General features: G+C 42.6%; 1 protein-coding gene across 2 annotated transcripts in view; it reads right to left on the bottom strand.

Annotated features, from left to right (window-relative positions):
- Positions 1 to 72: 72 nt before the first annotated feature.
- The window catches only part of LOC131135668 (potassium voltage-gated channel subfamily H member 7-like), a 32,399-nt gene continuing 17,147 nt past the window's right edge, over positions 73 to 15,324 (bottom strand). Inside the window, exons 7-15 of one of the 2 annotated variants that reach the window (XM_058081855.1) lie at positions 11,520 to 11,919; positions 11,156 to 11,457; positions 9,532 to 9,784; positions 7,129 to 7,334; positions 6,043 to 6,130; positions 5,804 to 5,971; positions 4,494 to 4,650; positions 2,319 to 2,499; positions 73 to 1,614 (exon numbers count right to left, since the gene is read on the bottom strand). In XM_058081855.1, coding sequence (XP_057937838.1) covers positions 1,345 to 1,614; positions 2,319 to 2,499; positions 4,494 to 4,650; positions 5,804 to 5,971; positions 6,043 to 6,130; positions 7,129 to 7,334; positions 9,532 to 9,784; positions 11,156 to 11,457; positions 11,520 to 11,919 — 2,025 coding nt within the window. In that variant the 3' untranslated portion in view covers positions 73 to 1,344. Of the gene's footprint in view, positions 1,615 to 2,318; positions 2,500 to 4,493; positions 4,651 to 5,803; positions 5,972 to 6,042; positions 6,131 to 7,128; positions 7,335 to 9,531; positions 9,787 to 11,155; positions 11,458 to 11,519; positions 11,920 to 15,324 lie in introns of both variants that reach the window. The other variant, XM_058081856.1, reaches the window with a different exon arrangement.

The raw sequence follows: 15,324 nt of genomic DNA, 5'->3' as shown, positions 1-15,324 counted from the left end.
AAGTATATTCCATTTCTTTAAAAGGCGTAAGAACTTTTGTGTATACAAAAAAGTCGTTGCCATTTCTGCTTGAGTGTCTCCATTTATTGCTGATCCCACAGTTTGAAAAGGAACATGTTCTACTTTCTAAAAGAAGTCAAGAGTAGCAGTAAAAAAAATAAATATTTTCGAGTTGAAAAGATACATCTGGCGATTTGTTTCTCGCAGTGTTTCAGCGTACAATGCCACCCAAAAGTGTGCTGGGAAGTATCTTGATATGTTGGAATAGTTTGCCATAGCGTTGGTACTGTATTTAGCGTATAGGCACAAGACCCTCATTTGGGGCGTGTATGTGCAAGAAGTAACTGAAAGAGACACGTGACAATGCCTGCGTGAATTGGAAAAGACATGCTTGGACTAGAAATAGAATAGGTGCGCAGCAGCCACCTTGGGAATAATGCACGTTGTATCAAGAGGAACATGACAGTATTCTTCATACTGTGAGCTGCAGTGCAAGTGTCCATAACCCCTGAGTCACACACTTGAGAGAAGACAAGCAGGTCTTCTACCTCAGTGTAAATGCTGTATTACACTCAAATGTGCAAAAATACTCCAATGGGCTTGAACAGAAGAGCAACGTCATCTGTCAGCATGCCAAGGTTGGCGTACTGAGAGCATAAACACGGGGAGGAAGCGATGCGCTGTCAACCCTGGACCTGCAGGATCGCTTGATTACATCATCAAAGTGGACTTGGGATTGTTCACGACAGCCCCGCTGATCATGTGTTGGGAGAATTTAGTTGGATTTGGTGCAAAAAGTTAAGGACTCTTAGATAAATGTACTCTGTATCCTATTCTGGGGTCCAACCCTCGCAGGGGTGTGAGTGCCCCCCCATGTATCAGTGGTGTGTGGCTGCTTCCAAATGGTTTCAGTCTGGGCTGTGTGTGTCTTCTACATCAAGACGGCTGCCGCTAGCAGATGAAGTCAAGCAATCGTGCCTCATTCTTTAATTCTACATGTAAATTTAGAAGGACAGTGTGACCAAGTGCTGTGTTTGTAAAAGCCCTGAATGGGGCCGTATTATTTGCATGCCTTTTGACTTTTATGTCCAAAATCCTACTAAATTCTCACGAGAAGGGCGAGGAAGCGAGTGCTGGTGAACATAACGAGTTGATGCTATCATGCTATCATCAAGCAATACTACATACGGTACTGTGTGATACTGTCCACACATACAGTACATACTGCTATGTTGCATAAAAGAGAAAGGTGACATCTACCGGCAGGCAAGTGCAAATGAAGATGCTAGGAGTCTGTGGCAGCATGCTGATGATGAAAAGCCAGCACCACACATGCTGAAAACTTCATGGCCTTTGGGGCTCCTGGTCTGAGACAGGGTGGAGTCCGGTGGCGTTGAGGTTGGATTCCGACGGGGGTGAGGAAGAGGAGGACGAGGATGTTGCAATCAGGATGGAGGTGGGCTGGTGGTCCTTGGTCATTTCCGCTTGCTGTTGTGGTGGTCTTTGTAAAAGCAGCGCTGCAAGGTTGTCCCCCGCTGGCGTCTTCACACCTGCCAAGCTCAGCACAGAGTCTTTGGATTCCTGAAAGGCCTTCTTCACTTGATGCTTGGGACCCTGGGTAGGGAAGTAGGACACATTCATCATTCATTAAATGCATCTGTAGACAGTAAAACCACCTTCTAAATACACGCTTAACATGATTAGAGCCCTCTAGTCATGAAATAACACCCCTATAGACACCTTTACACTCCTGTTAGCTAATATAGTAGACCAATATGTAGTAATATAGTAGTGCACTTAGAGCCCCCGACTTGACATAACACCCCTATAGTCAGTATACACTCCTATTACCCAATATAGATGTAATAAGAGAAAATAAGACATAGAAAACCCCTTTACCACCTTTTAATACATGCTTAACATGATTAGAGCCCTCTAGACATGAAATAACACCCCTATAGATACCTTTACACTCGTATTAACCCATAAAAACAAAATAAGTCATTCATTCATTTTCTACCGCGTATCCTCACAAGGGTCGCGGGGGTGCTGGAGCCTATCCCAGCTGTCTTCGAGCGAGAGACGGGGTACACCCTGGACTGGTGGCCAGCCAATCCCAAGGCACAGGTTGTTGTCACACAGGTTGTCTATATGTGCCCTGTGATTGGCTGGCGACTCGTCCAGGGTGTACCCCGCCTCTCGCCCGAAGTCTGCTGGGATAGGCTCCAGCACGCCACAGCGACCCTCGTGAGGATAAACGGTAGAATATGAATGAATATTGAATGAAATAATAAGCGGGGGTGTACGTGCTCGCTTACTTGAGTTTCCGTGCGGCTGAAAAGATGGCTTGTCGTCAGGGCGACAGGCTGGATCTTGACGGCGGCCGGGTGATAGTTTGGGCTGGCGGTCACAGTGCTGTAAGCCGGAGGACCTAAGGCCGGCTGCCTCTGCAGCAGCTGCAGGATGGCGTGAATGTCGGACATAAGCTGAGATTCCAACCTTAGAAAAAACACAGAGTCGCCTTCATGACCAACTTTATTCATCACCTAACAGGATGTAGCAATGATAGCTTCTAACCCTCATACTGTTACTATGACATCATATATACACATACAATATGCAGTTCATTCCCCGACCACTAGAGAGAGCTTTGGTTCCACGGCAGCGGACAAAGGAGCCACCAGCGTCATCAGCTTTTGTATGGGAGGAGTTACTCTTGTTTACTGCAGTAATGCCATCAATGTCACCTCAAAAGTGCTTTGGAGATGACACCTTTTATGTTTTATAAGCAAAATAGAATAGAACGCAGTCAGTGGCTCAATCTATGTGTTATACTGCTATAGCATACATGACCAGTTGTGCTTTCAAAGCACGGGTTGAACACATACGTCACAATTCCAATACACGGAGACAATAAATTAATGGGTTAAAAAAATGCATTATTTTACGGGAGAAAGTGGTAAAATTGTGAGAAAATGTAAGTTTATGGGGACAAAAGCCATCAATTTCCGAAAATAAATTGGTAAAGTGATGAGAAAAAGCTCGTACATTTACGAGAATACAGTCGTACATTTATTAAAGTCACAAATGTATGTAAATTGGACAGTAAAAACGGTCATAAATTTACGAGAAAAACGTAAAGAAAAAAAGTGTGAGAAAAGTCCTAAATGTACGAGAATACAGTCCTAATTGTACAAGAAATTTACGCTTTGAGAGCATTGTACATCCATGTTGAGAGCGGATGTTTGCGTTAGCATTTCAAACTAAGAGCCTCAATTTGGTTGCGTTGTGATATGACTGTTTACTTGTAGTACTTGTAGGGCAAGCTGTGCACACAAGGTAATAATAATGATAAATAAAATCTTTCCAGTGCCTCTTACGGGTGTGTTTCCAGCAACACGAGCTGAGACCACATGGTATCGTTTTATTTTGAAAAGAACAACCGAATAACATATTTGTTAACATAATAATACAGTCTGACTTTATACCTCTACACTTGTGCATTACGGGATGTTTAAATGCTGAATATGGAAATTAAATGATGTATTTACGCTAGCTATGACAGAAAGTGTAGTATTCTCGCTCGCTATGACACACTTCCGGTCAGCTTCACATAGTTTCTCTACAAAAAGTTGTCTTTTAACCCATCAAATTGTTTTTCTCTATGTCCTCTTGGGAGCTGACATATGCTTATGGGGAGAGTTTACATTTATATATGTACAAAGACATAATGATGCACATGTTTGGTATATTTAGGCGTTGCCAGACGCTTTTTATGATTCTTAATGAAGGCCATACTTTTACTGGCAGAGAGTGCAACATACTTTTTTTTATCTGTGTGGGAGGTGACAACTTTTATTCAAGCACTCACTAATCAACGTTTGCAAATATGAGTCACGGTAGGGTTTTCTTCCGACTAAAACTTATTGGAAATATCAGCAAATAGCTTCCATTGTACCAAAAAATACGACAAAAATGTAAAGTTTTGAGAAAAAAGTGCAAAATTCCATCAATAAAGTTTGAACGTTATGAATGAAAAAAAGCATGAATTGACAACAAAAAAAGGTGCAAATGTTGGAGAATTAAAGTTGTACATTTATGAGGGGAAAACGTCCTACATTTACTAGAACAAATTTGCAATGTTAGGAGACAATAATAGGAAATTTACACACAGAAAAGGTAAATGTTCCAGAAAAAAAAGTTTTACATTTTCGAGAATGTAGGAGAATAAAGTTGTAAAGTTAGGAGACAAAAGTCCCAAGCATATGAGTGTTTTTGTCCAAATCCTGGGGGGGGGTACTGTTGTGACAAAGAGGTCAATCTATGTTTCCATTTGACGGTGCTGCAATGCTTGCGCCACGTGATTGCCACCATCTCCACGCCACGCCGAGCGTCATTATGGAAAAATACATTTGTGGGAAATGGATCGGAGGTCAACCTGAAGGTCAAGCTGTGTTTGACCTCGGAGGTTTGACCCCAGTGAGCACACATACCTGCTTAAATGTTCCTGGAGCTGACCTAAGCGCTGTTCCACCTCTCCGTAGGTGATTTCGCTGGCAGAATGATCATCTTCTCTCAGCTCCTGGAAGTGTGCTGACTCATCCGTGTCGTCTGCGGGCTTCTTGCACACCCATTTATCACAGCACAGATCTGCAGGGAGAGCAAAAGCAAGAGTGCATTCTTCACACGTGGGCCACACTGATGTCACCGCCGGCTCATTAAAATAGACCGTCATTAATCTCTTCAGGATTGCTGAGCGGGTTTGAGTTGGGCAGGACTTTTTGTCCCTGTAGAATTCCAAAGTGGCCAACGTAACGTAGCTGCTTGTTATCGCAGCTGGACACCTGCGAGCGCCATGCTCGCCAATCACGCGTGCCGAGCGCCAAACAGACGGCTGCTGCTTTGATGGGCCTATCTAGAGAAGCGGCGTTTGCAGGTGGCTACTAACCAGCACTGGAAGATGGGAAGATACTGGGAACCATGTGTTCCTTTTTTTCCTTTCTCAAATCAACAATAGCCGAACCATTAGCAACGGGACCTGATGGGCGCTGGCTATGTAGCCGCATGTCCCCTCTACTGGATTCTTCCTGCTCCCTGAAGATCTTTCACCTTTCCTCCAAAAGATCCCTCATGTCTAATATTTCAGCTGCTGACTTCCTGGGAATATAAATCTCTCTCCCGCATGTGGAAAACAGCACATCGTATAGCAACACGCTATTATTTTACACCAAAAATAATATACAGTTAGAGACCCCGCCATTTTAGCATGTTTACTGCCTGCAGTGACTTGTTGGACGGTTCTTGAAGGCACCATGTAACAGCACAGATAGACTACTATACTGTCTTTTTAGCCTTTTTCGTTCACCTCATATCATCTCCCAAATGCTGACACTATGTGGTATTATTGGGTGCTAATTAGGGACTAATGAACAACTAATGAGGAACTAAATAAGTGTAATTAGTGAGGAACTAAGAAGATGCAATGTAGAGTAGTGACTGAGGAAGTATTGAAGTAATGGTCAGGGTGAGGTAGTTTGGTTCCTGTCATGTACCTTATTGTTTTTAATATTTGTTGTGTCCAGGCTGGTACTGGTGGATGGGGGCTCCATATTGTTGTTGCTGTCTGTCTTTTACACAATACATTCTAAATAGGATCAATGAGATGACGTATGATTTGCTGACAACTCTAGCTAGTGTACACCGGCTCCTGTACTGCGTACTAATCTACTACTCCACTGAGGAAACCACACCAAGGTACTACCACTGTACTTCAAATGGTCTTTTGGTGGTGGTGATGTGTTACCTTGAAAGGACGGACTTCTCCTCAAGCCGTCTGTGACCTGGTTGTGTCTGAGAAGATTACAGTCCAGCACCGGGGTGCTTGGTGTCGAGGGAGCTCGGACTTCAGAACATCTTTTTAGGCACATGTTGGACTCCGTTTCCAAGTGGCTACTGACTTCATTGTTTTCCACTGAGGAACAACAAGAACACCGGCATCATCTACTCAGCATCGGCTCACAAGCTGCTCTTATTGACTCTTACATTTGTCCGCATCCGGCGTGAAGGAGATTCTCCTTTTCATGCTTTTTGTGCCTTCACCGTCTGAATCACAGCCCTGAGGACTCGGAGGCTGCAAAAAAATACAAACAAAAAAATATACACACTGTTATGTACTGCTCTTGCCAACAGGTAAGCAAAGTCTGCATAAGTCCATGATATTGTTAGTCTAAAAATAGACCATAGTCTACCACCACAATACTGTAATACATGTATTTCAATGTTTCGGTCTAATAATAGACTATAGATTTTGTTGGAAATCACCCCGCTGACATTTGAAATAAATGAATTCAATTGACCATAAAGCTATTTGAATTAATCGATTGATAAATGTGTCGTATTCTTTATGCTGTGACGTAAAATACACTGCTTTTTAAAATGTATTACATATTAAGTGAATTTCCACAAAGTATCAAATTGGTATCATCGATACCACCCTGAGTTGGGATGGGTTGGAAAGTGGTATCGCACATCACTAGCTATGATTACTAGAGATGTGCGAGTCATGAACGACTCGTTCAAATAAATCAGGCCTTTGTTTGCTTGTTCACATACTCAACCAGGATGGATCAAAATAAAATGATAAACTTTGGCATTTTAATTTAACATTGTATATAAATAATATTTAATATAATAAAAAATTAAGATTACATTAAAACATTTCAGTTAAAATGTAAAATTGTTTATAATTAAATATTTTTTCAAAATTTAAACGAAGCTAAAAACTATTAATTTAATTTAATTTAATTTAATTTAATTTAATTTAATTTAATTTAATTTAATTTAATTTAATTTAATTTAATTTAATTTAATTTAATTTAATTTAATTTAAGCAACATCCACATCAAAGACTCCACAAAGCAACGTTCATGCTCCATCAACACTCCAATTTCACAGACTCCCGAGTGCAACTTGTGAGTTTCCGCGCACGCACAGGTGACTCGAGTGAAGGTACTACATCCTGTTCAGTCAGCCAGTCGTAAGAACTTGAGTCAGTCAAAGGAATGGCAGATTATGACCAGTAACATATGCCGGCATATCTAAGACAGGACACCACAGCATCTTATCTACCTTCACAGACTCATCTCTCAGGTTGAAGGTCAGCTCCAGGTTGGCAAAAAAGTAGTCCGCAAACTCCGGATACATGTCCAACACCTCCAAAAGATCCTCCCGCTGAATGGTGCTCAGGTCACAGTAACTCAGAGCCCGCACGTCAGCGTTGGACTTCCCCGGTTTGGCAAACAGATGAATCATCTCACCGAAGATGTCACTTTTTCCTGGTTGTCGACACACACATGACCAGGATTTTTTTTTTGGAGAAGCAAAGTCGTACATTTATGAGAATACATTTGTAAAAAAGTAGTACATCCATTTTCTGTAACGCTTATCCTCAAGAGGCTCACAAGCATGCTGGAGCCTATCCCAGCTGTCTTTGGGCGGGAGGCGGGGTACACCCTGAGCACGCCCACCATCACAGGGCACATATAGGCAAACAACCATTCACACTCACATTCATACCTATGGACAATTTGGAGTCGCCAATTAACCTAGCATGTTTTTGGAATGTGGGAATAAAAAAGTAGAACATTCATTCATTTTTTGTATTGCTTATCCTCACAAGGGTCGCGGGGGGTGCTGGAGCCTATCCCAGCTGTCTTTGGGCGAGAGGCGGGGTACACCCTGAGCACGCCCACCATCACAGGGCACATAGACAAACAACCATTCACACTCACATTCATACCTATGGACAATTTGGAGTCACTAATTAATTAACCTAGCATGTTTTTGGAATGTGGGAATAAAAAAGTAGTACATTTGTGAGAAAATTCATACATTTACTAGAAAAAATTTTTTTTTCTTGTAACATTACAAGCATAAATGTGAATTGAAATGTGTGTGTGAAGTTAAAAGTTGTACATTTACAAGAATAAAGTTGTGTCTGGGCTCACTTCCTTCATGCCCTTGTTCTATGGAACTGAAACCGATGCAGAGTGAACTCTTGTTACGAGTAAAACAGACTGGTATGCGCATGGCAATATATTGACTTATCCACTTCATTTCTTCTGAGAAATCCTGTCACGTTTGAATGTGGCGAGACACCCCGAGGTGTAAATATCGGGGGCCTCTTGCCTGGCGAGACACCCCTAGGTGTAAATATCGGGGCCTCTTGCCTGGCGAGACACCCCTAGGTGTAAATATCGGGGCCTCTTGCAGGCACAAGTGAAGCTTTAGTTGCTGTTTTGAGTTAGAAATGGAAATGATGACAATTGCAACTTTTTGCTGCCAATGTTGAGTTTCCATGGCAACACCAGCCAGCGTCTGATTTTATTTTTAGAATATGCCCTGAGCAAAAAAGCACGGACTCTGGGCGCCCTGCGCTCGTTCCTCATGCATGACATTGTGCTAAAAGGCATATTCCACCCCTCCCCCCGAGAAAAAGGGCGCTGATCAAGCATGTAGAATATATTGTCTTGGAAGTAGAGCGATCAATGACATTTCCGCTGTGGATGTTAGTAATGGCTTTGTGTGATTCAGCAGCTCATGCTTAAGCCCCATTGTGTCAGGTGTGGCTTTGGAGAGCATTCATCTCACCCACATTTAATCCTGCTTCAGCCCCGATTGCTAATCAACGGCATTATTACGGCAGGAGTATTGCGACATCATGTCCTGCTCGTTTTATATGCTGTTATAAATCTGTTTATGGAACCAACTTCAACCACGCTGTTGGCCAAAGAACAGGAATGGTGGGTGGGCCTGGGAAAGCGTGCTATTCCCGTCACAGTGTTGTCAACGAGAGGTGTTTTTCGCGGGAACGGTGGCATATTTTTAGGTCTTCCATGTGTAGAAAAGTCAAGATGAACCATGCCATAGTTTTTAATGACACACACCTGCATGGTCTTGTGGGGTTCATTCTTCTTCATTCTACCAGCTGTCTGACACAGGGGTGTAATACAAACACCTCTCACTGGAAGTCCATAATAATAAAGGCTACAAAGGTGGCTGTCCGTCAAAACACGGGACCATCCTGGTTCTGGTGCCGAGTGCCGTTCGATAACCATCAGACGCTACAAATATGGGGGTTTGGATTAGCAGGAGAGCGCCAAACGTGGGACATTGGAAGGTGGGCAGAGATCCCACCTGAGATTTTCCACCATCATCATCCCTCAATGGAAGAACGGAGCTTTCAGGTCGTACAGGGGCGTTAAACGGCAGTTGGAGAAGATTTGAGGATGGATTTACAACAATGGACACGAGTTCCAGACTATGGAGCCATCTTCATATAGGGTCAGGGTTGTTTTTTAAGGTATGATCATCTTCATCTTTTGATCAGCTGATGAACAGCCTGCATCACCTGAACGCTTCTTTGCAATAAATTGCTTTTTCATCTCATCTAACTCCTATTTCTTATTTTTATTATTTCTTATTTGTCAAAGCACACTAAGTAAAAAAAGGTCAACCAGAGGTTCAATTTACCCAAGATGGCGACCACAATGTCGTCCTTCAGGATCTCAATCGAGCCGCGGGACAGGAAGTAGAGGGCAGTGAGCACATCGCCGCTGTGGACCAGAGTGTCTCCAGGAGGAGCGTGAGTGGTCTTGAAGTGCATGGCCAAAGCCCTCAGGCAGCCTTTGGTGGCTCCTTGGAACACTTTACAGTTGTGAAGAAGATTCTTATTGAGGTGGAGACAGATATCTGCCTGCAGGCACTCTGGGAAACCTTTTAGCACCTGTGAGGAGGCAGAGCAAACAAACCATCAACATTTAGTAGGAAGTAGGAAAACCTTCAAGCGACAAGATGTCGCGACAAGCCATGTTTATTTATTTGACTTCATCAACCACTTAAAATATTCCTTAAGAGGAGACTCTAACCATATCTATTATTGATATCCATCTTCTATATGGGGTGTCTATGTGGGGGACCCTCGGTTGGCTCTACTCAATCATCAATCAATTCTTCCTTTAAGAAACAACACAAACCCAATGAATCCTTCCGGACTCCCAAAGATCTGAACACCAATGTCAACATTTTGAAATGCATAAATACTTATAAATGATAAAGGAGCATAAAATGGCTCCCTTACATGATTAGCAACTTTGCTAAACATGTTCTATAGCAGGGGTGCAAATGCAATAACGCAGGCGGGGAATAGGAAAAAAAGCACATCAAGCGTGGAGTCGTTCATTGAATTTTGGCTGCTTTTGCTGCCTAAAAAGGAGACGCAACAATAACGCAACACGCGGCCCGCGGGCCAAATGTGGCCCGCAGGACACTAGTTTGAGGCCCCCGCCTTGATATGAAAGTTTAATGTTAGTGCGGCCCGCGCAAGTTTGATATGGATGCTGTATGGTATCATGTACCCAGAAAAAAATTATTACGTTTGATTAATGTTCATGTTAAAGGTTAAATAACTGTTAATAGTTATCCTCCCTATCCGTGTGGAAGTGGTAAGTTTTTGGCTATTTAAGTTTAAAGGAAATAACTTGAAGGCTACCGTTTAGGTCGCTAGCTCTCTAGTTTGCGAGTTAGCATGTGTGTCAAGACCCTGCAGTTGCGCAATATGTTGTAAATAAAAAGAGTATAAATGTGACTATAGTCGTGTTTTGTCATGTCTACAGGGCTCTAATAATGCTTTGTTAATTTTAATCTGAAAAAAATCATTTGTCTACCCACCAACTATATGTGGTTTCTTAATTTTTAATTATTTACCGTTTTATTATTATTATTATATTTATTTATTTATTACTGATTGATTGATTTTCTTTATTCTTGATCTTATTTTGTGTAGAAAAATAAAAAGTAAGATATTTGAGAACAGTGGAATGTTTTATCAGAGCTTTTGTAGAAAATCGAAACCAAAGCAAAGTTTATGCATTTTTCTGTTTTTAATAAATGCGTTTTTTGTTTTTTGGAAAACCTGATGCATCCCAGTCTCACCCAGACCCTAGCTCAAGTGGCCCGCAAGTAAATTGAGTTTGAGACCCCTGGAGTAGATACAAGCACCCCCACTGCTTCCTATGCTACAGTGATGGGGGAGGGGCTGACACAGCGACCCACTTGGCCATGGAATGAGAAATTGGTATAAAAATGTAATACGCACCTCCTGCTCTTGGCATCGAGTCCAGACATGAAGAGGAAAAAAGGAGAAAAGGCATTTAGGCTGAGGCGGCACGTGTGATCGATTCCCGTGCCGATTATTTACCGTGTTCATGTCAATGCCGTTGGTGTACGCCCACGAGTGCTGGAAGTACTCCTCCAGCCTCTGCCTCAGCGGGTTGGGGATCTGATGGAAGCGGATAAACTCTTTGACCCGTAACATTTGTGCGTGGTAGCGAGCGGTCCCCGAGTACAACCTCTGAATGATGGCAGAGACGTTCCCAAAGATGCTGGCGTACATGAGAGCTGAGAAAGGACATGAAGTTTAGCGACGTCACGGCGACAGGAAGTGTGCATAGCGTACTTACAGCCAATCAGCATGACACAGATAGAAAAGATCTTCTCAGAGTTGGTGTTTGGGGAAACGTTGCCAAATCCCACGCTGGTCAGACTGCTGAAGGTGAAGTAGAGCGCCGTGACGTACTTGTCCTTGATGGACGGGCCGGAGCCGGGGTCGCTGTAGTTGTATCTCTTCCCTATGGACACGCCCAGATTGTCCAGCCAGCCAATCTTGTGCTCCAAGTAAGGCTTTTCCACATTGCCGATGGCGTACCATATGCAGGCCAGCCAGTGAGCGATGAGGGCGAAGATGCACATGAGCAGCATCAGCACGGCGGCGCCGTACTCCGAGTAGCGGTCCAGCTTCCTGGCTACTCGCACCAGGCGCAGCAGCCTCGCTGTCTTCAGGAGGCCGATCAGAGTGGTGGTCTGAACACAAGGTGGGGACCACGAGGGGGTTTAGTCCCGGGAATGCTAACCTTATTAATTAGAAATCAATTACGCATCATTCTGGGCATTCTCGCCAATGCTTCACTGAGCAAAAAACACCATCTTATTGTCGAGATTGTGACTAGAGGCCAGCGACACGAGGCAGCAAGGAAAAGGTCAAGTAACATCACCGTGATGCAACCTCACACATGCTAGCCATCTTTTTAGCCAAACCATCTCAGCTCCAACACAATAAACACTGATAACGTCCTTCGTACTGCATATTCTCACGCCAACATATGACCTGATGTCTTACCAGCGCTACTGAAGGTCACTTTGTAGATGTCATGTGGTATCGGTCACCTGATGTACTTCCATCTCTGTGATGGTGATGATGGATAAACTAAGTTATGGTAAGATGTACGCATGTATAAGACGATGAACTTCCATCTTTACGATGGTGGTGATGGATAAACGAAGTGATGGTAAGATGTATATGCATGTACATCTGTGTAATACTTGCTTTTATAGACAGTATAGTTACTCCAGACCCCATTCACTGTGCAATATCTGACCAACCTCCATGTGCTATATTAAGGGCTTTACATGCAATATACAAAGTTCTATGTGAAGTATTTCCGTAATGCCTCATATTAACTCTCTAACAAGATCTCAGTGTATAGACTGGTCATATATATCATCTCGTTTCATATTATGTACATACTGTATTGTATAGAACTCTGGGAAAAACTGTTGATTTTGTTAATACTTGGGTTGTTTATATTGTTTATTTTTCTATATTGTGTATTTTGTACTGCTTAACTGACTCTGTACTCTTGCTGCTGTGCAATGAAAATGTCCCCACTGAGGGACGAATAAAGGCATATGTTATCTTATCTTATCTTATGAACTTCCATCTTTATGATGGTGATGAATGATGGATAAACTATGAGTAACTCATACAAATACTTAAATATACAATATACAAAGAACTATGCCAAAACTTAAAGAACACAAAGAAGCACTTGTTTTACACAAAAATGCAAGTCTTTGTGCACGTGTGCAAGTGTGTGAAATATCAAGGCGTAATCTCTTCTACGCCGCAATAATCCGTGCATTTTGGAGTTGAATGGAGACGTGCTGAAGAGAGTTTCATTGTTGTACTATGTGACAGTGACAGTAAAGTTCCTGTTGTATCCTTTTCACTTCCTGGTGTGTATTTCCATCAGAAAGCAGCAGGCAGAGTTCTTATAAAATGGCCTTTTGCCACCTTGTGGCTGTTTTTACATCTTAGCGTCATCACCTCGCTAAGAATTATAAAAGACGTATGAATACATCTTTGGGGAAAAATACGTCATTGGTGGGGAACGAGTTAATACGTCGCCTTGACTTGGGCTGCATTGTCATATTAATTTCTTGCATATGTGTAATACATCTCATATTGAATATCTGAGTACTATATTTATTGTAGGAGGTAGAGCGTTGGGAGGTCTGGGACGCATTTTATTAAAAGTAGCTTGCAGGCTGAAGAAGTGTGAGCATCCCTGCCCTAAATCCTTTCCCCCGCATCAATTTCAGCACCGACCCAAAGGTTTGTAACGGAAATGCAACATAATGGGATTGAATTGAAAGTGTTCATCTTAACCCCAACCCCTAATAGTAACCCATGTACAGGAAAGGATGCCATAGTAGCGACACCAAATAGTAAAAATAACCTTAACCTTCAGCTACCATGTTAGCACTAGCATACTTTGCTGCTTGTTCTTTATGGCACCCTTATTTTGTTAGCACACATAAGCGGGATGTGGTGTAAAATGCTCTTATTGTGAAGACGAATGAACTTGTGAAGGCCGGAAGTATGGCCAACCCTCCTGTTCACAGTTCTGGAGAAAAGATGCAAAAAATGTTTGAAAAGAAAAGAGACAATTGATTGAAAAAAAAAGCCATTTGGTTGCTTTTCTGCTTGCAAACATGCTAAATGTGCTTTATCGATGTCGGCCATATGCTGGGAAAGCTAGCCACGTGCCAACATACTGTCTTTGTGCTGTACTGTCTTCTCATCATGTTAATGTGACAAGCATCATGTCACAGTAAGATATTGCATTCGGGATTAAAAAAAAGCAAATGCAGCGCCATAATCTGTTTGCATTAAAAGGTGAATGATTACAGGATTTGCTTGCAACCATAGCATCCATTTTCAGGATGCTTTTTTTTATGTCTCCTTTGGAGCTGCAACACATTTGACATTCTTTCAATGATTCCAGTCTCTGGAATTCCTTTGGTCTCCCAGGAAGGCAGACTTATTATCTTTGTCTTCTATGCAAAAGGAGATGTTACAGTGGTGATGGAGAAGTGATTGACAAAGTGCTCATATTAATCTTGTTATTTTTCACTGTGAAAAGTAAGATTGACGTTCCTATGCTGAATGTCCCCTTCACTGCTCCTGAAGAACTGCCCCTGCTGTTGTTTCTTCTATGTGCTACCTGCTACCTGCAATATGACTGAATGTTGCATCTGGTTGCCCAAGTCAGCGACCTCAATTGTTAGCAAAACAAGGCTTGCTGTCACTCGTCTTTCCAGCCAATCCTGTAGTCCATCCGTCTTTCTGTTTTTTTCACTCATTTGGTGAACATTTATCTGGAAAATATCAAACATGCAACATGCTGGACTCATGTCAACTAGGCCACACCCACAGGGGGGTGTGCACCCTTTCCTCAGTGCGTCAGTATGTGATTTATGTGTAAGTATTTAACTCAAGGGTGCATGGTTGTAGGCTAGTGAGCGAGCGGCACATGTGATGAGGTTGCCGAGCAACCTGTCTGCTGCACTGTCCTCACAGAGACCCCCAGCCCTGCACAGTGCCCCCCTGCACAGAATTGCCAGCAAGCCCAGTGCGAGCACAGAATAACGCTACAATGCTACTTAATGTCATGCTAGCTAGTCTAAAAGAGGGGTTGTGGCTCTATTGAGGGGAAGTAGTTGCTGAATGCCTTTGGTCTAACTAGAACAAAGGCATGTCGGAATAGGAATGTCTGGAAATGTTGGAATTGCTTCCATATGGATCATAGCAGACACATCCAACTAGTAGTTGGGATCCGTTGAAAAATGTGAAGTAGGAGTAGCACTCCTTATGAGGTAATTAGTTTTCTGGAAAAGTGGGAAATGACGTTAAACATAGTTAGAGTAATTGAGATCAAAGGAAAAGTGGGAAAGTTGGAAAAAAAGTTGGGAATTTTTGGAATGTGGAAAATGCTCAGCTTCAGAGCCCTGGTTTCATGTTGAAACGGTTGAGAGAAAAAGGCTGTGGAATTTTGGGAGTTTTGGAAAAGCTGGCATTTTTGGGGTGGAACAAAGTAAAATGGTTGGCCTTGAACGCATTCGCACAATAACAGTTAGTGGCTGCTC

This window comes from Doryrhamphus excisus, chromosome 9 (genome assembly GCF_030265055.1).
Source record: "Doryrhamphus excisus isolate RoL2022-K1 chromosome 9, RoL_Dexc_1.0, whole genome shotgun sequence".
Classification (NCBI taxonomy): domain Eukaryota; kingdom Metazoa; phylum Chordata; class Actinopteri; order Syngnathiformes; family Syngnathidae; genus Doryrhamphus; species Doryrhamphus excisus.
Note: the sequence above shows the minus strand (reverse complement) of the source record. Positions and strands in the feature narration are given on the sequence as shown.